Raw genomic sequence first — 27,409 nt, 5'->3', positions numbered from 1 at the left:
GTTCTGCAAATTGTTGTTGTCTCCCCTTTGTTGTGGAAGTTGATAGCCTAAATAAATTTAAGGCTGAGCTGGACAGGTATTTGGAACAAATGGAAGGGTGAAATTGGAGCGTTTTTTTTTTTTTTTTTTGCTGATGCTGCATAAGCTTGCTTTCTTGCATCATATGCCTCTACTAATGCTAAAATTGCAGCGGCTGGAGACTAGGCACCTGCAAGGTGATCAGATTGAGGTGTATAATGCCTTGAATGGGTTGGGCAAGCTGAATTCTGATGGGATTCTTCCGCTTGCTCAGATTAAGAACCTGAGGGGGTATAAATTCAAATTGAGGAAAGACAGTTGTAGAATAGATGTGCAGAAATTTTCCTTCAGCCAGTGGGTGATTAATTGCTGGAAGAAACTTCCATCTGTCATTGTGGAAGTAACAATAACTTAAATAACTTAACTTCAAGAACTGAGCAAACTTTTAGAGGGAATGGATGTGTGAAATTGTTTTTTTTTTGGCTGATGCTACATAAGCTCATATGCTTGCTTTCTTGCATCACATGCCTCCATTACTACTACTAAAATTAAAAAATTGATTTTAAATTTAATTCAATTTCCAAATAAATAAATAATCGTATAATCGTAGATAAAGTTAAGAGAAGAATGAAGTAAGGATTTAGGAATTTGGCTTTCTAATTAGGTCATTTTCATGAGTTACCTGACTAGCAGTGTTTGGAGAACTCTGCTCGGAATTTGATTTCTGCATAGGACCTGAAGCTGGCCTAATGTAGAAAGGAAAAAAAAAAAAAAAAAAAAATTTAATAATAGACAAAGTTATATCTTAAAATACAAAATGTGATTATGAGATGTTCTATATAAATCTCCTCTAATCTCCACTACAATCCCAGATATTGTATGATTATTAATTCAAACTCCTCCTTTAAAGCTACTAAGTATAGGTGTCCATAATTTAAACTCCAATATTTAATTTGTTTAAATCTTAATGGACCTACTTTGCAAAGTCAAAGTCTCCAAGATAAAACCTACTTATTGAGTTTCTCCCAACAGGCTTCACAAACACGTACTTCCTTCTCTATGCCAAAACGAGGAATGGGTGAGTTGCGTGAAGAACATCTGTTACAGAATACTTGTCCACAGTTCCTACAATGATGCTAAAATATTGTTTACAATTAGTGCTCAGTCTCAATTTTAAAATTTTGATAAATATTCAAAATTTTTAAAAAAATGGTAAATATATATATTAATGTCTTACAATAAATGTGCATGTGAAGGTATTATAGAAAGATATCTTAATTAGTTTGATATCCTTAATATCCAATATGCTTTTATCCATTTCTTTAAAGGTAACCAGTTGGTTGTTAGAGAGTTCCTTGAAATAATCATTACTTTCAGTCACAGTGCTGGTTCATATATTACTTGATATAATCTTTATTGTGCACATTATATATACATAAATGTGTGTTCGTAAGCCAATTTTGCAGACTAAAAAAAAAAAAAAAAAAAAACAACTCTGAGGAGAATCCATCGCCTTGTTCTGAAGACTGGCCACAGCCTCAGTGAAGAGGCTTTTAAAAATTCCTCCGGCCTCTGATGGAATTGAAACTCAGATCTCTCTGTATGAATAATAAGTAGCAAATCCACTACAGGAACTGTAATGGAATCATCATAAATCAAATTTAATTTATGAAATAATTACACCAACTATAGGTTTAAGTAAGGATTAATTTTATTTTAAAAATCAGTATATAGAAATTTTATACTAAAGTATAGAATAAAGTTAACCTAAATATGGCATTAAGGCATAAATAATGGAAGTTAAGTTTTTAATCTTTTAAAAGTTTTTCTGTCATGCTTTCTAGTAAAGTAGAAGAGTTGTTATTTCAGCAGAAGCATTCAAATACAATAACCTCTGTAAAATCAAGTACTCTTGGAGATTGAGAGGCACTGGATTTTAAAATTTTCTGAATTTTTGTGAGAGGCATACCTAAATGGTTGTGCAGTTTCAAAAGAGCACATTTCAGTGAATATTAAGCAAAAACCAAGTATAAATGAAATAAATTCAACTGAATTTATTTACATCTGTGAATATTCATAACTACTCTTGTCCTTTTTGCAAGCAGGATTTATATTGCATGGTAAGGCATTGGTCTTAATTCTCAAGCAAAACAAACAAATGCCTTTGTAATGAGTTGCCCTAGTGTTGCACTAAACAGACAACATATTAGGGCAACTCAATGCAAAAGGAAAGTTTTTTTTGTGCTGTGAGAATTAAGACTACTGCATTATCAATGCAATTTAAATCCAGATGGCTGAAAAAAATAGATGAAAGGACAAGAGAGTCCTGTAAGCATCTTATAAAGAAAAAAGTGTCACTCTTTTCTACATTGATTCTTAAATACAAATTCAATAGTTTACAAGTGTCGCATTACTTTCTTAATATTTTCAGATTGTAAATGTTGATTTTTTTTTTTTTTTTTGTAAAATGTGCTAGATTTTATAGTTTACTGTTATTAGATAATAAAAAACTTCTCCATACTTATTACAGAGAGCATTTTATTATTACAGAAAAATATACACAGAAGCATTTATTAAAGGTTTACAAGAATATAAAATTTAATTTATACATAATCAGTTTATATTAGGTTAACACAGCCAACATCAGAATTCAAAACAAATAAGCTGACAAAAGTGTAAAATATTTCAAAATAATAAATCATGTTGAATAGAACTGATTAGAACTTTTAACTTGTTCATCCGATTCAAAGATTTTAAAACGTTGGTTATATTTTCTCAATACATTTGAACTTCACATGCACTGGCAGGGAGTGTTAATTTAAACATTGCTGATTTTAATGATAATGCTTACTTTTCTCTGAACGACTGTGAACTGAACACGACATCTGTGGCAACACTCTCCATCTGCCCAATCTGGTGCCTGGTCTGCTAAAAACATGGCATCGCTCTCTTTAAGAATAGGAAATTTGTAACCTAGAGACAAAATGCATACTAAATCTGAAGGATATGTTTTCTACCTTAAAAACGAAAGAGTTATTTCTCTGCATGATATCAAATGAAGCAAACACACATATTCAGACAATTATTTAAAAGCTGTCTGTATACTAATGAGATATTTGTGTTGAGTGAAGAACAGAAAATGAGTTATTTAATTGTAATTAAAGTAAAAATAAACACTTATATCCACATAACTTGGCAAATATGTTAATTTACTGAAATCTAAATAATGTAATATTTCCTTCCACATAGCATATTCAATATCAACAAATTCACTTAATTTGTTTAGTGATAATCTTTCTGAATATTGGCATCTTTAAATACTGATGAAACAATTTTTAATACTGATAAGTATTAAAAACTGATAAACTGGTAAGTAACTCAAAAACTGATAAGATATTTACTTATATAAAATATCTTTCTGGTGATACTAACAACTGATTTCCTTTATTCTTATAAGAATAAAAGAAATGAGTTGTTAATCACATAGAAAAATTATCAAAAGTAGACAGCACTGCTGTGGATATTCTCCTTTATACATTCTTTGAATTTTTGACACATACTGACTGGTTAGAGTTATCATACAACAACTAGCAATCACCAGGTGCTGAGGTTTCTTGATTTTAGTCATTGCACCTGTATAAGTTTTGTTATAATTAATAAATGCATACAGTGGCGGACAAAAAACAGCATCACTTGTCAATTTTGCAAATAATGTGTTTTGTGCTGCATTGTGGGTTGCAGAAATGTTCAAAATGCATTTGTTAGATGGAATATATATCTCTGTGAATGAAATCCAATAAAAAGACTCCACCTGATATACCTAACTGCCATAAATATTTTCCAAAAGGGTAAAATGCGTAATTAATGGAAACATGACAACCAAACACAATTTATTGCTTTTACGTGTACAAACTGAAATGACAAGTTAACGTAATAGTATTATGTACTGCAATTACAGCCTTGCAACGATCTGGATATACGGTTGCCCAATTTTGTAGTACCACACCCTTATAATGCTCTCCTGCAGCTGAATCTTACTTGGCTTCTTCTGAGCAATTTCAGACGACATTATGTACCAGCAATTTTCAATAGGGTTCAAATCTGCACTTGCCTGGCCAGTCTGACAAATGCCAGCATTTCTCAGGTAGACTGCACCTTAAGGGAGAAACATGGGAAAACATTGGTGTAAGTATGTTTTAAGCCTTGTGAGACAAGAAGACAAACTCATCATTAAATCTAAATAGCATAAAACTTACCAATTTTGCTGTGTGGCAAGGTGCTGAGTCCTGTTGAAAAATGCAGTCTGTGTGATCCCTAATAACAGGTTTCAGGCACTACTCCAAGATAGCAGCATAGGTTCTGCATTCACTGTTCCGTTAATAAACTTAATTTTCTCCACCCATTTGCTTGTTATGCATCCCCAGACCAGCTGACCTGTGGAGAATTTACAGTCTGGGTCAGGATGGTATGCCTCCGATTTTCATCTTCTGACATATCGCTTCCCGTCCGAGCCATGCAGGTAGAATTTCGATTCATCAAAAAAGATGGTGTCCCATTGCTCTTTTGTCCATGAAGCGTGCATTTTAGCCCAAGCAAGTCGCTTCTTCCTCATTTGTGGGCAACAAAGGCTTCTTCTTGGGCCGACAGTCATGCAGACCACATTCTAAAAGCCATCTTTGGATAGTTCATGCACTTGTTTCAACACCAGAGGCCATCTCAAAGTCCAGTTTTAGATCAGGAGCATTAGCATGGTGACTACGAAGGCATAGCCATTTCAAATACTGATCTCAGGAGGCGTAGTCACTCTCTTATGGCCCGATACAGGGCTTCTCTTCACATCACTGGTTTCACACTTTAATTTCAGCATCAGGGATACTGTTGATTGGTCGCAGCCTATTTTATTAGCAATAGCACACGTAGAAAGCCCTTCCTGGGACAGAGCAACAACTACACTTTTTTCTTGGTGTCAACTGAACATATGGAGCCATACTTACACCTCCGCAAAACAGGATATTAATGAGCATGTTGGGGGGGGTAAAATTATTAAAAATATGTTATTAACTGCAATTCACTTCCACCCTACTGAAGTCACAAATGCAAATCTGACTGCAATTCACAGAAAACTCTAGATTCTAGGGTGTGTAAAGCGGGTGTTAATAGAAGATTAAAGAGACATTTACAAAAAAATTTACAACCTTTAATAAACATTATATACAGCATTTACATAAAAGAAACAAATAATTATACAAACAAGCATACCAATTTCCATATATTTGAACCATACTAGTACAATACACTGTCTTTCAACTATTCTCAATTTAAAAATTATTAACATCAGTTTGTATCAGTTGTATCTTACTCAATATGAATCCTCTATGATTTCTCAATCATTCTCTACCATTACCAATTTTTATCACTATCATCAGTAAACCTCATTTCAACTCTTATTACTTTGTTAGATCTCAGCTTTTAACCCACAAAATTTATTACAACTGGTATCCTCTTACATCAGTAATATTTACTACAAATCACTCATTCTACCTTAATTACTCTCTAGTTATCATCTTAGTCATCCCTCTACTCTTGAGATTTCTCTATAAATAAAATTTTTCTCTTTACACCTCATCTGATATGTTATCTTGGCTAAATTAATGATATAGGTTAACTTATCCTTACAATACTACCCCTATAAATATAATTTCTTTACTCATTCCTTTTTACTATTATCCCTGTACCACCCTTACATTATTTCATAATCATTTAACATTCATAACAAATTATCTCAACCTTAGAACTAACTTGCCTAATACAACAGGAATATTCCTTTTTTTTAAAAGGAACATCACTCAACACCTTACAGAGCTAGGTTATGCATCCTTGAGTTCAGGATTTGATAAAAAAAAAAACAGGAACAGATACGTTCCGGAATGGCCACTACTTCCAATTTCCTTGCGTTCAGGCTTCCTTCATGGCAGACAGGCTTTCTTCCATTTCTTGGGCACACTGCCTTCCGATGCCGGACCAGGCTTTCTTTCTCTTCTTGGCTCACTATCTGCACAACTGGCCATTATAAACTGCCGTCTGATGCCAGACCAGGCTTTCTTTCTTGCACGTTTGCCTTAACCATAAAACTTTACCACTGCCCTCCGATGCCGGACCAGGCTTTCTTTCTCTCATGTTTACCTTAACCTTAAACACTGCCTATCACTGCTGAACCAGGCTTTCTTTCTTGCACAAAAATTTTTTTTTTCTTTTTCATCTTGCTACGAGATGTGAACTCTGACTACCAAAAAATCTACTTCAACCCGCATCACGACTTTCTCCCCTTGACCACAGAGAAGTCAGATACTTGTTTGCTTGTTTAGGGATTTATTAGGTGCATCGGCAACTATGGCCATACTGCGCCAGAGAAGTCAGATACAGAATGGACACTTGCTCAAATTACTCCCCCCGAACTTTACTCTTTCCCTCAAGTTTGGAGTGCCTCCCCCAAGGACTCCAACCACTCCCCATACTGTTTAATTTTTTTCATTCCTTCCTATTTGCTAAACATCTCACCACAGCTGTCTCCCTAGCGCACAAACCAACCCTTCTCTAGAAATTTCTTATTTTTTTCACACGGCAGTATAACCCTTTCATGTTGCCGGTCACCTCCAAAACACTCATTTTCGTGTTCATACTTTTCTCTGCTAAACATGGCCAACTTGCCAAATATCAGTCACCCTGATGCCATTTCCTTTTGATGCAAACACTGGATGTCCACTCATTTCCAGTTTATTTCCTAATGGTGGCTTAGATCAAAAGAGACACTTTGTAATCCCATTTTATGGTCCTATTGTTCTTGCCCTCAGCAACCCTTTCTCGCCTGTTCTTAAATGGCATCTTCTACCTAGTCCTGCTGCCCCTGTTTGCTCTCTTATGTTACTCGGAATTTCTTGTCTCCATTTAGCCACTATTTTAATTCCCACACCTAAAACTGTCCATTATTAAATCCAGTTTTCTTCAAACTTCAAAATTTACATTAAAACTAAATATCCAATTTTAATACTTACTTCTTTAACTTGATACATGGGCATTAATGCTAATTCTCACTTTCCATTGCCCTTCCTGGATTTATTTTAGCAAAACAAATATTTATATTTTAATTTGTAAGATCTACATCTTACAAGCATGTATACCCTTCCAATGCCATATTTATAAAAACGGCTGATGCAATACCTTTCAATTACTGTCTGATGCAATACCTTTCTATTACTGTCTGATGCAATACCTTTGCTTTGCAACAAACCAAAATGACTGTAATGAAACAATATCTTATGTTTCACTACAAATATTACTTTTTTTAAGGTGATGCAGTTTTTTGTCTGTCACTGTAATGGTATTTTGCTGTGTATCTAGTTTGGTTTGAATTTCAGTGGTATTTGGTACTGAATGACAAACCACTAATATTCTCAAGAAAACTATTAAATTTCTAGAGGGAATCTCTGGAAGTAATAGAATATCAATTCTAGCCTTCATTAACCTCTCTTGTTTCAAATGTTAAGTGACTTGGCATGCTCAGTTCACTTTTCAACAGCATTTCAGAAACACCAGAACCAAATCACTTGCTGCACTGTTATGAATCCTAAAAGAACTAATGGGTGCTAGCAGTTCTAAGTTTGTCACACACATATGCTCAAGGGAAAGCCTACCCACCATTAGCTAAGAATATTGGGTCCTGAGATCAATGAAGAGAACAGCCAAAAACACCTTTATCTGCAAAGTGGCTCTACTTGTTACGATTTAGTCACTCTGTGGAAACAACTTTAGAATGGATTGTAAGAAGTTTTCTTTCAGCCAGTGTGTTATTAATTACTGGAATAAGCCTCTGGACATAGATGAGGCTCAGGGAAATTGAAAGAGTGGTATATTCCTAGAAAAGGTTATTATATCCCTATGTGTTCCTCCTCACCTGCGTAACAAGAAAACACATTGATTATTTTTTTATAGATTTATTTATATTTTATTATTAATAATTTTTATTATTATTATTTATTTTATTTCATTTTTTGGCCATTAAGCTCCGGTATACAAGCAGTGGCTTCCTTGCATTATATAACTAATACTGATTGTAATACAGTGGATTCCGGTTATTTGGGGCAGCCGTTTATTTGGGGCAAATCTTAAAAAACAGAAACCAATCGAGAAAATAGCCAGGGTTTACTTCGCTTAATTGAGACAGCATGCCATTTAACTGGGGCAGGAGACCGTAACACTGGAGATTACTCTACGATTGTCTCTGATGGTATCATGTGGTTCGGTTGAAATTCTGGAGGTCACAACCATAAAACAATTAGCAGTCACCTGTTTATTGGGCTTTTCTGTTAGTGAAATCTATCATAAACGGACAGTAAATTCGATCTTACTGAATTTGCAATAATACCGACAGCTGGAATTCTGTGGGTTATTATGGTAAAATGTGTTTACACTTCCATGAAATCTTCAATCATATAAAAAAATTAATTTTCAGATATTCTCTTCATTCCTATTTTTAAATCTTTGTAACTCACTACTCCGTTCTCACTTGCATGTATTATGTTACTTGCAAATTTGTGTGTGCCGTGTTCTTTGTTATTGATTGCTTATCTTTTTACTATTTTAAATTTTAATCCCCACCCACAAATGTCAGTGAACAGAAATATCAACTAGTTAGTATGTACATATTACAGTACGTATTAATTATTCTGATTATCACGTATCATTTAATTTTTTAATTGGTAAGGTAATAAAGGGTAAATTTGTGCTTAATATATCTTTGCTTTTATAGCCTGTGGATAATATTCCTCCTATTTTCCCTAATTAGAATCGCTGTTTAATAGAATTAAAATTCAATTCACAAACGTGATCAATGACTGGCGCTTATTGCAAATCATATAGTGAACGGTACTTTACTATGTTGAGTTCATCGTAACGTGATTTGATTGTATAGTGAACCAATTGTAAAGGGGGGGGTGCATTGTACTGTTAACTATTTATGTAAAACTTCGGATAATTGGGGCAGCCGCTTAATCGGGCCAAAATGCACTAGCCCCGATGTGTCCCAAATAACCGGAATGGACTATACTAATCTTAATGAATTCTGTTTTAATATGCTATGGTAAAAATTTCAAACTGATATTGTTTAAATTTCAAATATTTTATGGATATGCACAAAAATATGAAAAAATAAATAAATAAATACTGCAAATTTTGTAGTTTTAAAAATATAGATTCCCTGAGAGCAATGTGTTGAGGGGGAAGAGAGAATCAGCCAGGTACATATACTAGTATTACATTTCTTCCATACTTAAATAATATCATACTTGTGCTAAAATCATTTTTGTCAGAAAAAAACACAGTAACAAAATATTTTCCTAAAAGGAAAAGGAATTAAAACAAAAAAAAAAAAAAGGTACTGGCTGGTCTTATTTTTTGTGATCTTTTATTTAACAAATTATATCATTAAACAGATGTAAAAAATAAGTAATTCCATACCTTCCGCTTTTAGCAGATGCATAACATCCTGAACTGCTCGGTAATTAGGCTTATTACGAAATGCATGAGCCCATGCTTGAATTAATTCAATTATTTTGTTCTTCAGATTCTCATGAGTTGTATTCTGAAAATATCATGTGTAATGTAAGATGACATTCACCACTTCAGCAAAAATCTGAGTAGTTCAACCATACAAGTTCAATCTTTATGGAGTTAAATTATCTTCATTAGCAAATCAAATTTTTATTAAGTACTGTTTTGACCATTACTTCATAATTTTATATTCCCCAACTTACATTTATAACATAAGTTGAGGAATAATGATTATCTCTTACAATTTATTACAAACAGGAAAAAATTATCTTTAAAAATTATTACTAAATATGACTTGTTTAAATTTGAAGAGAACTGTTTTCAGTAACAAATGTCAATAAAAAAATGCTATGAACTATAAACATATTTAAATATATAATTTAAAAAAAATTGTGTATAATATATATATATATATATATATATATATATATATACATACACAATTTTTATATATATAAATTAAAAAAAAAAAAAAAAAAAATCAACCAGAAATCATCAAATTCAAGAAATAACTAGAATAGGTATAAACAGATGTTTTGCGAGTCGTAAATAAGCGACAAGAAGTGGCGTTATAAGTTGTCATTGGGAGATCACTTGTTGTGTTCAGTCAGCACAAAAGGCAAATTTTGTTTTGTTATTTATGTAAACGGTGCATCCGGTAAATCTCTAATGAACCATTATAATGTTGGTGACCAAACCATACATGACACTGTAAAAAAATAAAGGGAAGCTATTCGATTTAAAATCTACATTGTAAAAAATAAAGGGAAGCATTGTATCGGACACACGAGTAGTACGTGGTAAGTTTTTCATTTTTTTTATCTATCGCCATACTTTTTATGTAGGCTGCTGAATATTTTTCGATACAGTAAGTCCCCGACTTACATTATTTATATATTTTTTTTATATGACTGAAGATTTCAGTGAAGGGGACACACATTTCACTATAATACTGTAACTTAAAAACCCACAGAATTCCAACCATCGGTATTATCGCAAATGCAATAAAATTGAGTTTACTACCCATTTATAACAAATTGCAGTAACAGAAAAGCCCAGTAACCCAGAATGCGCAAATTGTTTTATGGTAGTGACCTCCAGAAATGTGCTTTAGTAAAATGTGAGCTTGCGTGCGGTGATGATAGTGAGTTTTCGCCTTAATCCTGTGAGGTTCTTTTCAGAAAATTTAATTTTGATTGTTATCATGGTGCTGACTAAGAGAATAAGTGACAACGTTACTAGTAAATCTATCAAGAAAAGGAAAGCGTTTGAGTTGGATCAGAAAATTAAAATAATAACGATGTATGAAAATGGCCAAACATTAACAAGTATCACGGGGAATTCAGATTTGAAGTGGCAACGGTGAACACAATAATAAAGGAGAAAGATGAGCGGTGAAGGGATTGGTACCAATGAAGTCAACTATAACAACCAAAGCTATGAAACCATATCAGTTTTTACAGTACTAACAAGCGTTTTTTCTTCCTTTTATGTTTTCTTTTCTTATGTGCCACCTGGCTACTACACTGCCATCCCCAGATAAAGTTTTTAATTGAAGCAATTAAAAATGTATAACTATTTTTTTTCATTCTGAGGATGTTATACGGTTTTTCTAATTTTGGCATATCGGGGATATAGTAACAATATTTTATTTGTCATTCCGAGTTACGTAAGAAGTCCTGAAAAATATCTCTTACTTATGTCGGGGACTTGCTGTATTTTTGGATTAACTGGGAAATCGATTATCTGGGAATTTTTTTTTACCATCTATCCTGGAAAATTGAGAGACTGTGTGTGTGTGTGTATATATATATATATATATATATACACATATAAATTAGGTTTCATTATATATGAAACTTCCATCTGTTATAGTAGTAGTAATAATGGCATATGATACAAGAAAGCAAGCTTATATAGCATCAGCCCAAAAAAATAAATAACAGTTCACTCATCTGTCCCCTCCAAGAATTTGTCTAGTTCTCCCGTGAATTTATTCAACCCATTCACTTCCAGAACAACAAATGGAAGCCTGTTCCAACAATCAACCAACTGCTGACTGAAGGCAAACTTTTGCACATCTACCAAGCAAAACCATCCTTCCTCAACTTTTATTTATGCCCCCTCAGAAAGAGGAAGAATGCATTAACATTTAGCTTACTCACTCCATTCAAGGCCTTAAACACATGAATCAGATCTCCCCACAAGTGCCTAGTCTCCAGATGCTGCAATTTGTAAAAGTGAAAGGGTAAAAGAATCTGGGTAAAAGCATCCTTTTGTTCCCTTCAACAATCTGGTTGTCCTCCACCACATTCAGGCAGATCCACATCCTAAACTGAGGCCTCCAGACCTGTATACAATACTCAAGTTGCAAACTAACCATAGGCTTGTACAAAGGGATAATCACCTCCTTATCCCTGCTAGTAAAATTCCTGTATAGCATTAACAAGATCCCAAGAGCTGTTCTAGCAGCCTGCCTGCACTGCTCAGAAAACTTCATATTTGGCTGCACAATAACTCCCAGGTTCTATTCATTCTCCACCACCCTGAGTGTAGGTACCACATTGTTGATAAGTTACACTGGAGTTACTGCTACACATGTGCAGTACCTTGCATTAGTCAATGTTAAACTTCAACTGTCTTTTCTTGGCCATCGACCCAGTTTTTCTAGATCTTGTTGCAGTAGCTTATGACTGTCGTTAAACACCCTGCCAAACTTTGTATCATCTGCTAAAACTTTAACATTAAGCCTGATATATCTTCATCAGTATCATTAATAAATATTAAAAACAATAAGGAACACAGAACTCCACTAATAACATTAGTCCATGAAGAGCAGTGCCCATTGATAACCACTCTCCATCTTCTTCAACTTAACCATCCCTTTATCCATAGCAGTAACTTGCCCTTAATGTCACATTGCTCCAGTCTGTACAGCAGTCTTTTATGGGCCACATTATCAAAAGCCTTCCTGAAATCCAAGTATATAAAGTCAAAATTATTTTTTGCATCCAGTTCCTTGGTCACTGCATCATAGTAACCTATCAGATTGGTTAGACAACACCACCCTTTAACAAATCCATACTGTAACTGCAGTATAATTGTATGCCTGTCCAAATGGTCCTGCATTAATTCTTTAACCAGTAATTCCATTATTTTCCCTAGAACAGATGTTAAGCTAACAGGTCCATAATAACTCTTGCCTTTTGATCCCCCTTTATGAACAGGGATTTCTTCAGTCTATAGGGATCTCCCCTGAATCCGAGGATGCTCTCATAATTATGGCTAAGGGTTTGCTTATCTCCCTTAATATATTTGGATAGATTCTATCTGCTCTAGGTGCCTTTTATTATGTCCATTCTCACCAATTTCTCCTTCACTTTCCTTTCAGTTATCATAAAGTCATTTAGCTTCTCGTTAAGAGTTTGATAAACTTCTGGCATCCCCTTCCCTAAAGAATTCCTCATGTGTGAATGTATTCTTACTCTAAGTTACCCTAACACAGCCCATGTATTCATTTGTTCCATGATGACCTACAGCAGGGCCAGAAATCCCAGACACCTTGCTTTCCAGGTTGCTGCGTGTACCAATAGTAGCAATGAAAAAATCACTTTCATCTCTGCTGCAGGTCTAGTTAAGCCATTAGTCTGTGTAGCTGCCCAAGCTAACAGTTTTCCAACCCACCTATACTGCTTCAATAGCATTCAGCAAATATTCTTGCACCCCTTCTAATCAAGTGTATCCCTTCCCTGTAAAAACAGTCTCTCCTGCTTGCAAGCACAGACCATGCTGAGAAAAATTCTACCCCACGAGTCTTACACATTCTCTCCAGGGCCAAATTGACAACAAGGATCTCAAGATACACTCCCTCCTATTGTGTCTGGGCCGAATTGTAGACATTTCAACAAATTTAATTCTAGCTCATGACTTTTTCCAACATTGTGTTTGTTATTTTGGTTTTTAGGAGCATTAGCAACTAAGGCCATATTGCTCCGGGGATATGCAGTGGTCATTCCTTGACCTTTCCGCATCCTTCGTATTTGGTGATCATGGCTCAAACTCCGGTCTAATCAAGAAGTGTGTGCTACGTACTGCTGCTCCTGCCCACCTGGCTATGGAGGTGCCTTTTCCAACATTGCCCCGTACTTGCTAAGCAAGTCCTCTGATCTCTTATTCTTAATATCATTAGTGTCAACATGTACAACAATGTCACCTTTGTGCCTTTAAAAGATGAATATCCGCTCTACAATGTCATCTGCTTTTGTTCCTGATAGACATACCCTGTTCCACCTATCCCTTCTTGCACATATTTCCCATTTCCGTGACAATAGAGCCACCGACAATAACTAACTCCACTGGGTCGAGTGCATTCTGCCTTGCCGCTATGTTGTCTGCTTACTGTTCAAACTCTCAAACACCCATCAGAATGCTGAGTTGGCATCTAATTTCTTCACTCTCTGCAACTAGCACACACAAAGACATCCTCCTTGGCTGGATCATGTCCTGTTCCAGAAATGTCTGCACACATTTCATGTTTCACATTTTTTAGGCTGTGATGGATTGGAGAATTACCCCTTTGGTTCTCCCCCTAGCCACAGCATTCTCACTACTTTGTGCCGGTTGCTTTGCTGCTCTAGTCTGGGGCATGATTTTTGTTTAAATGCAATTTAATTGATTAACTGACAACACTACACTAAGCTAAGCTAATAGATTCCTAAACGCTGTGATATGTATTATGCTATCTAGTTTTACATTATACCTTAAGCTATCAAGTTAAAGATATATGCTACGCTATACCTTAACAATTGCAATGTTAAATTAGTTATATTCTTGCTAAATAGTAAAAAAATTGCTTAGCTAAACACAAAAAAAAGACAACCAACAAGTGATTAGAACTTTTGATCTACTTATTTATCACAATTAAAACCCTACTATTCCTCTGCACTATTCTCGTTACATGCTACGATATTCACACAAAACACCGATACAACAGAATATGAATATTAAGTCTTAACTTACAAAATCACTAGCTAGATTTAAAAATAAGCTAATGAATGTGACAAAGACTATTTAAACTATTTGTAAAACACAATTTAATATGTTAATTAATCAAAAAGGTGGTAAAAATTTCCAAAAAAAACATCCATTTCCACGAGCACAAAATTCTGCAACCTGGCACTTATAATCTGTTCATCCTTGAACAGATTCAAGGACGAACTAGACAAACTACTGGAGGGATGCACAGGTGAGGCAAGTAGATTTTTTTTTTTTTTTTGCTTGCTTTCTTGCATCATTTGCCATTACTAATACTAATTCAGTTTTTTTTTTTTTTTTTTTTTTTTCATGGTTTAACTTAATTTCCACTAGATAAACAATGCAATACAGTTTAAATCCATGTGATGCTATTTCATCATTTATAAAATACATTGCAAGCTGAACAACATTAATAATATGATTAATCACCTGAAGAACAACACCCCACAAAAAGAAATTATAATAACTCACTCCTACAGCTTAGAAATTGGAGAAGTAAAATGGAGAAAGCAGCCATATTACTATATATTAACAGCTACTGCAAAATATAACTGTAATGACCATTTAACAAATATTAGTGCTGCAAAGCATTTCACTAAATATGTGAAACTATTATTAGTTGCTAATTGAGAATAAGAATTATCTAAAGTCTCTTCTACTAATTATCCAACACCTCATATGCTAATGAATAGATAAATTTGTATGGTATATAAGAATACCACTGTTATATAGTATCTTTTCATTAATGAAAGGTATTTTTGGAGTGATAGGAAGGCCACTAAAAAACAAAAGACCATGAAATTATAATTTTAGCAAAGCGAAATGCATTAGCATTTACTTTCAAGCGAAATTCATTAGAAAAGCATTAGCCTAGCTGAAAGAAACATGAGTAAGCAAGCTTCCAATATACAGTATTGTTCACATCATATAGAGACAGCATTAGAATTTGCTGTAAAGTAAGAAATGTGCACCTTAAAAACTACCAACCACTAGGTAGACCATTTCTAATATGACTTTATTTGAAAACATTTCTGGTGAAGCACATTTGATATATAATACCATGACAAATATATGAGAGATGAGACATCCATTCCAATATTCAGACTACAGATTATGATACTTGTATTTTGGATGAGATTATCTTTAAATAGGCCTACAAGGCTGGGACAATTCATGTTGATGATTAAGCTTCACACCAGCCAGAAGATAGATAAATTCAGTACTGTAACTAAAAACATTTTATTTAAAATAAGTATAAAATAAATATATATTTACAATAAAAATATAAATAACACTGATAAAATATACTAAAAATAGAAATTAAAAGCAATAAAATTTTCTGTAGCTTTCGGAGGCAGCAGTCTCCTTCCTCAGCAGCATATATATATTTATTTTATACTTATTTTAAATAAAGTGTTTTTAGTTACAGTATTGAATTTATCTATCTTCTGGCTGGTGTGAAGCTTAATCATCAACTTGGATGAGATTGGCCTTCTTTATAAAGATTCATTCAAGCTTCCTCTGTTCATTCACAAAGAGAGAGCAGAAGCAGCTAACATGGATAAGAGCAAAAAGTTAAAGCCTACCATTATTGGTAACCAGGGCCAATTTCAGTAATAATTTTTATACAGGCATATATCTGTATGTGTTAATACTGATAGAACCCCAGAAATATATTTTGCATATAAATTATTACTAACTTTCATTAATACTACTATTAGAAATTTTTTAAAGCATTTCAGGACAATTTGTTTGTTTGTTTGTTTGTTTAAAAGAAAGTGAAAACATTACCTTTAAGAGTTCTCTTAAATCTTCCATATAAGCTTTAGTGGCTACCTCTTGGTGGATAGGTGATCCACAATTTTTGACCACTGATTCAAGTACCTTGCAAATAAAAGCAATAACTTTGTATACAATATATAATGAAGTTAAGCAAGTGAATTTAATAAAAACTCAATAAAACAATGGTGTTAAAAATAATGAAATGGGGGTTTTTCCAGACCTGTATTGTACTGAGAAAAAAGTTTTTGTCTAGATAGTCCTGCATTACCTCTTTAACCAGAGACTCCATTACTTTCCTTGGAACAGAAGTTAAGCTAACAGGTCTGTAATTACTGATGTCACCTTTTGATCCACCCTTTGCAAACTGAGGGACAAAAGATGACATGAATATATATTTGCATATGCCCAGTCATAGGGACCTCCCCTGAATCCAAAGTTGCTCTCATAATTATAACTAAAGGTTTGCTTACCCCTCTCTGCAGCTTCCCTTAATATAAATGGATAGATCTCATCCACCCTAGGTGTCTTTTTTTATACTAAGCTTCAAAAATTTATCTTCCACTTTCCTCTCACTTATCACAAAATCATTTAGATCCGTTAGATTTTGATGAACTTTGTGGCATTCTCCACCCTAAATAACTCCTCATTAGTGAATGAGTATGCAAAATACTGTTCAGTTTGTTAGTAACATGAGCAGTACATCAACAATTAAACAATGACATCAAGTGAACCAATGTGATTTAACCCATTCCTTCTACTCTTAATATAAGTAAAAAAAGTCTTTGCTGCTTTTCTTAGCATTCTTGGGCAGAGACTTCTTGCAATCTGATTTAACTTGCCTAACCTCCTTTGTGACTTGATTACAGACTAGTTTATATCTAGTATGTATCACCTGATAATTTATATGCATCCCATGCATTTTTCTTCTCTGCTACAAGTGTCATCAGTTCATCTGACATCCATTTTTGTCTAAGCCTGGAATGGTATTTCTTAGTTGGCATGAAAAGCCCAGTAGCTTCTATGATTACTTTCCTGAAGGTGTCCCATTCAGAATTTGCAGTTTGTAACATTATATGGTCCCACTGTACAGAATGAATTTAAAACCTGTCTGAGACCACTGTAGGTCACTCTTACAAAAGAAAAAACCCTTCCCTTTACCCTTGACAGTCTTTAAGTATATCCCACATCAGCATACTGTGATCACTGGCAACCAGAGGGTCTTTTACCTGCAGATTCTTAATGCAATTTCCACCTTTACTGGCAAATTAACAAGTTATCAGATTTAGAAATTTTTAATAGAAATGTCTAAAATGTATCTTATTAGTAATATAAAAAAAAAAATTTCTCACCTGTAATGCAAAGAAGGCTACATGGGGATTTGGATCAAAGAATTTCTTTTTAATTGCAGTAACAGCATACTTTGCTCTGTAAAATACAAAACTCTAGATAATTTTAAATATTTAAAACTTACTTGAATAAAAACATTAATACAAATAAGCTAGTACCAAGTCCACCCCATCATACACTTAAGTGGAAAAAGAGAGCAATTATTTGCATGTATAGATAAACTATAGACAAAAATAAAAAAATTTAACCTTATTTCATTTCCAAATATCAATGCTCCAGTTATTAATATTTACCAGTTTAAGCATTGTCTATGGTTATAACATATTCAACCATCTGAATGTTTTCAATTTAGTTACCAATTACTGAATGTCCAAAGAAACTTCCAATTAGTGTTGAAACCTAATAGATATAAGATTATCAGCTAATATGAAAAAGAACCAGTAGTTTAAGGATATAATTATGATCCTAAACACCAAAGACCTTAAAAAAAATTTAGACAACAAAAGCAGTGACAAGTTTAAACAAATGCAGTGACAAGTACCATCACAGGAAGCCAGACAGAAAATTTTGTAAACTACATCCTCCAAGTATATCGGACAATATGATGACACCACAAAATTTAACAACTAGTAGCAACCACACAACAGCTAAAAATACTCTACAAAACATGAAGCACTTCTTCAGGACAGACTGCCCTCACAAGTATTCCAGAAGCGAGTGAACTAGTGCCATCATTAAAAGGATGGAATCTTGTCACGCTGTAGAGTAATTCACATTTCCAGAAGCTTAACTAGAAATTTTGACACCTATGGTCAAATACGAAATGCACATTTGTTTTCATAAAAATAATTAAATTATAATTATATTATAACATTAATTTATTTACTTGTTTGAATTACTATATTAAACTATTATTATTATTTATTTTTTTTTATGAACACCACAAACACAAAAAGGTATAAGAACCTATAGTACTCAGTACTGTGCATGGTGCTATTCACAAAACATTTATGTACTTGCAAACACATACTTTAAACACTTGAATTTATGAAGGTTGCAATTTTTGGAAAACACATGGGAAAGAAGGTAGTCCCAGAAAGCAGAAAAGGATAAATAAGGAATGGAAAAGGTTAGTTCTGTGAGTTTAGAGTTAGACAGTGAATGGGTGCTTATTGGTTGTAGCACATCTGGATTTGATTGTAAGAGAACAGGGGAATTCCAGATGCCCAATCTAAAGAACAATGTCCATGGAAGAAACTATAGAAAGACAAAGCAGAAATTGAACATAGGAGATTGAGAGATGAGAGCTTTCTAAGAGATGGTCTTTAACTAACCTAATCTTCCTCTTCTGAATGGAGTCCAGAAGCTTGAGTGCAGTTTCCAGGTTACAGGACACCACCTAAGGTGTCGGATCAATATTCCATGGTAGAATGGATTTCAGATTGTAGAGTGTAATTGTTTAGAAAAAAAGAAATTCTGAGACAAAAGAAAATAGTTTTTTTTTTCATACAGAGGAAGCAATATTTGTGACACACTTATTCCAAGGGTAATACCTAATGTAAATATGTGATTTTGTCTAGAAATCTGAGTATCATCAAAGATAAGCATTGGGGGCAGTAGTAGCTAATCAAAAAATTGGGACTGTTTGTGCAAGGAAAGGTTTCTCGAACTGGAAGGTAGAATGATGTAGTGTGCAATAATCAGCAAAACTATGTCAGTGGAAAGTCAATAAAATGTAATAAGAAAAGAGTGGGAAAAATAACTAAACCTTGGGAAACACCAGCATTAAAGGAGAAGGTAAAAGACAGAATTCTGTCTACAGCATTCTGGCAGGAGTATTCAGAGAGAAAACTGGATACCCAATTGCAAAAACAGTTGAAAGGCTGAAAGATGGGAAATTGTTTAAAACACCTTTCTGCTAAACGTAATCAAAAGCCTTGGAAATATCAAGAGCAACCTTGAGGTTCACCAAATTTTCCTATTGAATTTTTCCAAAGATGATTAACAAAGCTAGTGAACTGGCACAATCCATATTGACATTAATTTTTTCAGATGAAAGGTTTGAGATATATTAATAGTTGGCAGTTGTTTTGGAAAGAGTAGAGGTGAGTGCAATGGGGCAATAATTGTATGGAAGGGATTTGTCATCCTTTTTAGGAAATGGCTAGTATGAGAAAATTTCCAAGCAGAAGAAAAAAAATCAGTGGAATTAGAACATTTAAAAAGGTGGAGGAGCAAACTTAGAATCACAAGTTTTGAAAACAAGTGGAGAAATGCCATCAGAAACTAAAGCTTTCTTGGCATTAAGATTGATCATATTTCTCCTAACATTACTCTGTCAGAAAATCACACAAGTGAGTGGAGTGAACCGGGTAAGACAGGAAGTGGTTTACCAAGTTTGTCAGTAGAAGAGTTGAAAAAAAAAAATTTTTTTTAAAAATATATATATAAGATACTATTAAGTTGGCTTTGTGTGTAGGCCACAATAAAACCATCAGCTTGTAACAGAGGTTTTCACAGACAGAACTTGTGGCCGATAGCTTTAGCAAGAGAAATTCTTGACTACCATTTGAACAAAAAGCAAGTTTCCCACTTTTAGCATATTCAAAGTTGAGTTTGGACTGATTAATACAAGTTGTGGTTGCATCCAACAAAGGCACAGCAGTTAACCTTGAGTATTTTCCTAGTTATCTGCCAAGTGATGTTCCAACACACTCATTCGCTTTGCGGTAAGACAGGATTTCCTTACCTTTATTTTTGCAGTTTGTCGGAAAATTGATAGATAAGACTCGATCAATGACTCAACCTCAAATTTTTAACAAAACTAAAAAACACCAACTGAAAGTTATGAATTGTTACATCCAGTTTAGGAGGAAGATGCTATGTCAGGAGCTCACATGTTTGAATGGCATAAAATATTTTAGAAGGAAGAGAGAATGTAGAAGACAATGAACGAAGGCTGTCCAGTATCAGCATTAGAAGTGATCATTATTTAAGCATTAGAATGTTTCCATCATAACTCAATAAGGATAAAGAAACAATTATGCAAATTTTAAAGGAAAATTTAGGCATGAGAAAAGTGTGTGTGCACGTGCCAAGATGGAGCCAAAAATTTTGAATGAAAAGCAACGAATGATATAACTCCAAGATTGTGAAGCTGTTTTCAAAAAAAAATTGAAGATCCAGACTTTCTGACTACTGTAATTAGTATTATTATTAATAGTGGAAAATGATGAAAGAAAGCAAGCTTATACAGCATCAACCAAAAAAAAAAAAAAATCCCATTTCACCTATCCATTCCCACCAATAATTTATCTAATTCTTCTTTGAATTTATTCAAACTATCTGCTTCCACAACAATGGATGAAGGCTTTCCCACACCTACAAGTATCCTTTCTCAATGTGAATTTTAGCCTCCTTATGTGCACAGTATTCGCAAGAGAAAGAATCTCATCAGCACTGAGTTTGCTCAAACCATTCAAAGCCTTAAACACATCAATCAGATCATCTTGCAGGTACCTAGTCTCCAGATGCTACAATTTGCAGAAATGAAGCCTTTGGTAATAGCATAATTTTGTTCCCTCACCAATCTCTCTGACCCTCTTGGTACCCATTCCAGCAACTCTACTCCTTCCTAAAATGAGGCCTACAGACCTGTGCAGTGCTCATGATGTGGTCTGACCATTGCCTTATGCAATGGGATAATCACCTCCTTTTCCCTACTAGCAAAATTCCTGTATATCACTGACAAAACTCCATGAGCTATCCTGGCAGCCTGTCTGCACTGTTCAGAGAACATATCAGACTGCACAATTACCCAAAATCCTTTTTATTTTCCACTACAATGAGACCGTGAGTGTATTACGACACATTGACATGTTATTCTGGGATTACTCTGCTACCCACATGCAGTTTTTATCAATGTTAAACTTCAACTGAGATTTCTCTGCCATTTGCATAATTTTTCTAGAAATTGTTGCAGCAGCATACTTTCATTACTGACATTAACCATTGTGCCAACCTTTGTATCATCTGAAAACACAGACATTAAGCCTGATATACCCTTATCAATATCATTAATAAATACAGAAAATAACCATGGGCCCTGTGAGACTCAACAAACATTAGTCCATAAAAAGCAGTCTCTACTGATAACCACTATCTGACTTCTCCCATTCACACATTCCTTTATCCATAGAAGCAAATTTCCCTTACTGCCATATTTCTCTAATTTGTGTGGCACTCTTATGTGCAGCAGTATCAAATGAAATCAACAGTATGAAACGAAATCCTGAAATCCAGTACATGATATCAAAATAATTTTTTGCATTCAGTTTCTTTGTCACTGCATCATGGTATCCAACCAAATTAGTCAGAAAAGATCTCCAAGAGCTACGAACTCATGCTCTAACTGAAGTATTAACTGTACTCATGTATGTCTATATAATTCTGCATTACATTTTTAACTGGTGACTCCATTATTTTCCCTGGAACAGAAGTTAAGCTAAGAGGCCTGTAATTACTCATGTCACACTTTGATCCACCTTTGTGAATTGAGAATACATTCACACATCTTCAATCCACAGGGACCTCACCTGAATTCAAAGATGCTTGCATAATTATGGTGAAGGATTTGCTTACTTCTTTTGATGCCTCTCGTAATATAATTAGATAGCTTCTCCACCACCAAGTGTCATTTTTTTATGTATAACATCAATCTTTCTTCCACTTTCCTCTCACTTATCACAAAATCATTCAGCTCCCTGTTCAATTTTAATAAACCTCTAGCAACCCCCTCCCTAAAGAATTGCTCATGTGTGAATGTTGATGAAAAATATTTATTCAGCCTGTCAGAAATCTGGGCAGGATCATTAACAGCTAAACTATCGACATCAAGTGGACCAATATGATTCAACCCCTTTCTTCTACTCTTAACATTAGTAAAAAAAGTCTTTGTTGCTTTTCCTGGAATTCTTTACCAGAGACTTCTTGTAATCTGCCTTGGCTTACCTAACCTGCTTTGTGAATTGATTGCAGACTATTTTATATCTACCATAGGCTTCTGTATCACCTGATAATTTATATGCATCCCATGAATTTTTATTCTCTGCCAAGTGTTTTAATAGTTCATCTAACATCCACTTAGATCTAAGATTTGAATAGTATTTCATAGTTAGTATGAAAAGCTTATTAGCTTCTATGATTATTTCCCCCGAATGGTTCCCATTCAGAATTTGTTGGTAACATCATTAACTAGTCCCACCACACAGAATTTGGAAACTGTCTGAGACCATTGTAGAATTTGGAAACTGTCAGAGACCACTGTAGTCTTCTTTACAAAAACAAAATCCTCCCCTTTTACCCTTAATGGTTGTTGCATCTTTAAGTAAATCCCACATCAATACACTGTGATCACTGCCACCTACTGGTTTTTAATATGCAGGTTCTTAATGCATAAAGAATCACTGTCGATAAGATAATCAGATCAAGAGTATTGCTTTCTCTTCTTGTCTCTCTAACATGCTGTTACAATCCAATAAAACCACAAGTTATGCTAGTGTGTTGTCCAACCCACAAGTTCCAGTCAAAATCTGGAAAGTTAAAATTCTCCATTATAAGACATTCTGATTTACTCATCAGAGTCAGTAGGCCTATAACACACTTCTACTGCAATTTCTGTTTTCCCAGTGTTTATGTCACACCAAACTGACTCAATATTGCACTGGCTATCCAAGTCAACAGGATTCACAGCCTTACATTTTGTGTGCTTCTTAACTAAGAGCATAACCCCACCTCCTGTCCTTTCTGTATATATTGTACTCCCCATATTCAAATTCTGCATCCCTTATACTGAGTGACACCACATCTCTGATATCCCCACAATGTCTGCAATTGATGGCTTGACCAGCACATCAAATTTATTTACCATGTTCCTAGATTTGGTATTCATGCAAGTATACATGCACTTGTTTTTCCTCTTAGTTACCCTAACATAGCCAGTGTATTTTCTTATCTCATGATGAAGTAAGTAAGTAAGGTACCATCTTACTTATAAAGTAAGTAAGATGGTACCTTATTTTCTGGGCTGCTGTTGCATGTTAGTTTATTATTATTATTATTATTATTAGCCACATGGTACAAGGAAGCCTGAGGCTTATGCTGCACCAGCCAAAAAAAAAATTTCCCGAGTTACCCTGAGAGAGAGACAGAGAGAGAGAGAAGTAGAAAGGAACCACCAAGAAAGAGAAGAATGATGATATCCAGCTCAGGACCCTGGGTTTGCCAAGCCCATACTCACCAGATGTGAGCCCCCGGGGATGTTCAATGGCATCAGCAAATATTCTTGCACCCTTTCTATTTAAGTGTATCCCATCTCTGTAGAAGCAGTCTCTCCTGTTAATAAGCACAGACCATGTTGAAAAAAATTTTACTCCACGATCCTTACACAATCTCTTCAGGACTGAACTGACTGACAAGGCTCTCAGCATGTACTCTCTGCTATCATATCTGGGCAGAATTGCAGACACTTTCAAATTTAACCTTACTCACAACTTTTTCTCAACATTGCCCAGTACTTGTTAAATAAGTAATTACTTGCAATGAAAGTTTCCTCTTTGTCTTTGACTGTCAATGGCAAAGTCAAAATGGTAGACAAAACAATCCCCAGGCCAAAAAATTAATGTCAAAATCAAAAAAAGTTAACCATGCTTCTTGTTTTCTCCAATATTAAAGGAATTATTATACCTGAATACACCCCACCAAATCAGACTGTCAATCAAACATACTACATTGAAGTTCTGACCAGGCTGCATGAAAAAATTAAAAGAAGAGACCTGAATTGTGGAAAGATGGTTTAATGCTCCATCAAGACAATGCACCAGCTCTCTGTTCACCTGTTTCTGCCAAAAAAAAAAAAAAAAATCCTTGTGTGTGAACATGCACCCTACTTTTCAGATCTAGCTCCTTGTAACTTTTTTCTCTTCCCTAAACTGAAAAGGATAGTTAAGAGAAGCCATTTTCAGTCCATTAAAGATATTCAGGAAAAAAATGACCAAAGTGTTAAATGGGCTCACAGAAGATGTCCAGAAATGTTTCTGTAATAAAAGCCCAAGGCAATTATTTTGAAAGGGATAGCTTTTAAGGTATGAAATATTTCATTATATTTATTTTACTGCAACAGTCTTGTTATTTAATAGCCACCTTGTAACTGTTTACAATTGTTGTGAGTTTTGATGTAGGCAGAAAATAGAGCTGGAGATTTCAATACAAGCCAACTGCAATAGGCTACTTTGTTATCTTAAACAGCCTCAGCACACTTATTGGAAAACCAAGGTTAACATAAAAGATGAGATTTTATTATGGAATGTGAAATGAAAGATTTTTCATTCCTACAAGAATAATTGCACTTACATGATCTAATCTAACACCAGGATCAGATTTAAAACCAATTAATCCAACCAAGGAAAAGAAAAAGAAATCATGCAGATCATCCTAATTCACATCCTTGTAATTCCAAGCAACACAAGGTTGAGAATGGCTGTGAGACAGAAGCTTTATTTAAGGCTATGGGAGAGGCACTATGATAGAATAAACCATTACCAAATTGTCTGAAGTACCTAGAGGACCACTAACATTAAGATGTATTGGAAGGATTGTTGATGAGAAAAAGAAGAAGGGTGTTGGGTGTGTGGTTAAGAATGTCTGGTATTCTGGTAGGAAAATGAACAAACTGTGTAAGATCCTGAGTAATTATCTTTTTGAGTGTTTTTCATTGACTGTCCATTGACAGTCACAGTCAAACAGGCAATTTTCATCACAAGTAATTACTTACTTAACAACTACAAGGCAACATTGAGAAAAAGTTGAATTAATTTTAAATTTGAAAGTGTCTTCAATTCTGTGCTGAATCTACTACTTAATACTGAATGGTTAAGAAAGGTGGCATTCCTCTGTGTGGTGTGGATGCTACCCTTCACTCCCTGCTTAAGTTGGTTTACACCGGTTGGTCAACTCCAGTGTATTTGGTGCAGTTTTTCATGCCTTGCACATGGTGGTGGTGGTGGGTGGGGTAATACTCAGAGTTAGTAAAAGACCCTCCATCATGAAGTGTCAAGCAGAGGAACTGGTTATTGTTAAATAACCAGATTTCAGCAAAGTTTATTCCACTTAAGTCCAAATAAGGCCTGAATATCAGTTCCATGCATTTTAAACTCCAATGTAGCAAGCCCTAGACTGTTATATATGGAGGGAGGAAGGAGACTTTTATAATAACTGATATAGATAATAAAATTAATATAAAGTATACTATAAAGTCTTTGATTTTAAGTCACACAGATTAGAGTAGACAACAAAATTAAATATTAATAATTATGCTAAGCAGATTAAAACCAAAAATGGCTTGAGTAAAGAAAGCCTGCACAAGAACAACGAGAAACGATGGATAACTTATGCGAAAAATTAGCTACCCGATATGGCACTCTAGCGCTGCTAGGTCTGGAGCAGAAATTGAGAAGGATATATTGATTGACGGGTAGGCGTGGCAAACGATGAAATGATTGGTGGTGGGCACAACAGACGACAAGCTACTGTGTAGTCATTGGTTGGCATTATGATGTGTATTTACCAGTAAAGAACAGTGCATAATAGTTTTGTAATGAATGATGAACAGGTAATAGTAGCGATGAATCTTTTAAAGATGGAAGAAATTTGTAAGGAAAATAAAACGTTGCTTGATTTTTTGATGAAAACTAAATTGATAAGACCGAAATTGTACTGTTTTAAGTGCAATGATTATTTTCAACTAATTGAATCACGAACAGAGTCATGTGGAAAGTTGTGGCGTTGCAAAAAATGTTCACGAGTTTCTTTATTGAAACATAGTTTTATGGAAAATACAAAAGTTTCATTGAAAAAGATAATGTACATTATATACTTTTGGTCAACGTGCACGCCAGTAACTAAGACAGCACTCCATCTGGAAATTTTGAAAGTGACAGCAATTAAGTTTTATAAGAAACTAAGAGATATTTGCAGATTGCAGTTAATAAAAAAACCCATTAAGTTGGGTGGATCAGGGAAAATTGTAGAAGCAGACGAAACTGTATTGGTAAAACCAAAACATCACAGAGGACGAAATTTAACTGCTAAGAAGAATTGGGTTTTCGGTGTGTTCGAAAGAGAATCTAAATTCGTCTTCATGAAATTGATAAAAAATCAGAAAGCAAAAACTCTTTTGTGCATTATTAGAAAAGAAGTAGTGAAGAAAAATACTACCATCATAACAGATGAATGGCGTGCATATAGCCATATTATGGCCTTAGAAAAAAAGTACAAACATTCAACGGCGAAACAAGGAACATTTTGTAGATCCACATACAGGAGCACATACGAATAATATCGAAGCCCACTGGAAGAAACTAAAAAGTGTAACTAAAGGAGTAAGTGGCAGCTGTAAACATATGTTGATGGGTCACATTAATAAATATATGTGGCGTCAAATTTATGGGAAAAATTATGAAGATACTTTTCACAATATTATTACTCAAATTACGAATAGCTAATCAGGTCCAACTGTATGATTTGTACTCATGAATTTTTTTCTGAGAAAGTTTCATTTTGTTCA

The 27,409-nt window shown here is 34.4% G+C and overlaps 1 protein-coding gene across 1 annotated transcript in view; it reads right to left on the bottom strand.

Annotated features, from left to right (window-relative positions):
- LOC150086439 (hepatocyte growth factor-regulated tyrosine kinase substrate-like) overlaps positions 1-27,409 on the bottom strand; it is an 81,684-nt gene that overhangs the window by 39,389 nt on the left and 14,886 nt on the right. The window contains exons 3-8 of the mRNA XM_090372581.1: positions 17,790-17,865; positions 16,450-16,542; positions 9,532-9,655; positions 2,870-2,991; positions 1,030-1,154; positions 701-764 (exon numbers count right to left, since the gene is read on the bottom strand). Coding sequence (XP_090228707.1) covers positions 701-764; positions 1,030-1,154; positions 2,870-2,991; positions 9,532-9,655; positions 16,450-16,542; positions 17,790-17,865 — 604 coding nt within the window. The remainder of the gene's footprint in view (positions 1-700; positions 765-1,029; positions 1,155-2,869; positions 2,992-9,531; positions 9,656-16,449; positions 16,543-17,789; positions 17,866-27,409) is intronic.

The sequence above is a fragment of the Mastigoproctus giganteus genome, chromosome 4, assembly GCF_048544385.1.
Source record: "Mastigoproctus giganteus isolate SK-2022 chromosome 4, ASM4854438v1, whole genome shotgun sequence".
Lineage (NCBI taxonomy): Eukaryota > Metazoa > Arthropoda > Arachnida > Uropygi > Thelyphonidae > Mastigoproctus > Mastigoproctus giganteus.
The sequence above is the reverse complement of the archived record's forward strand: the minus strand, read 5'-3'. Positions and strand labels throughout refer to the sequence as shown.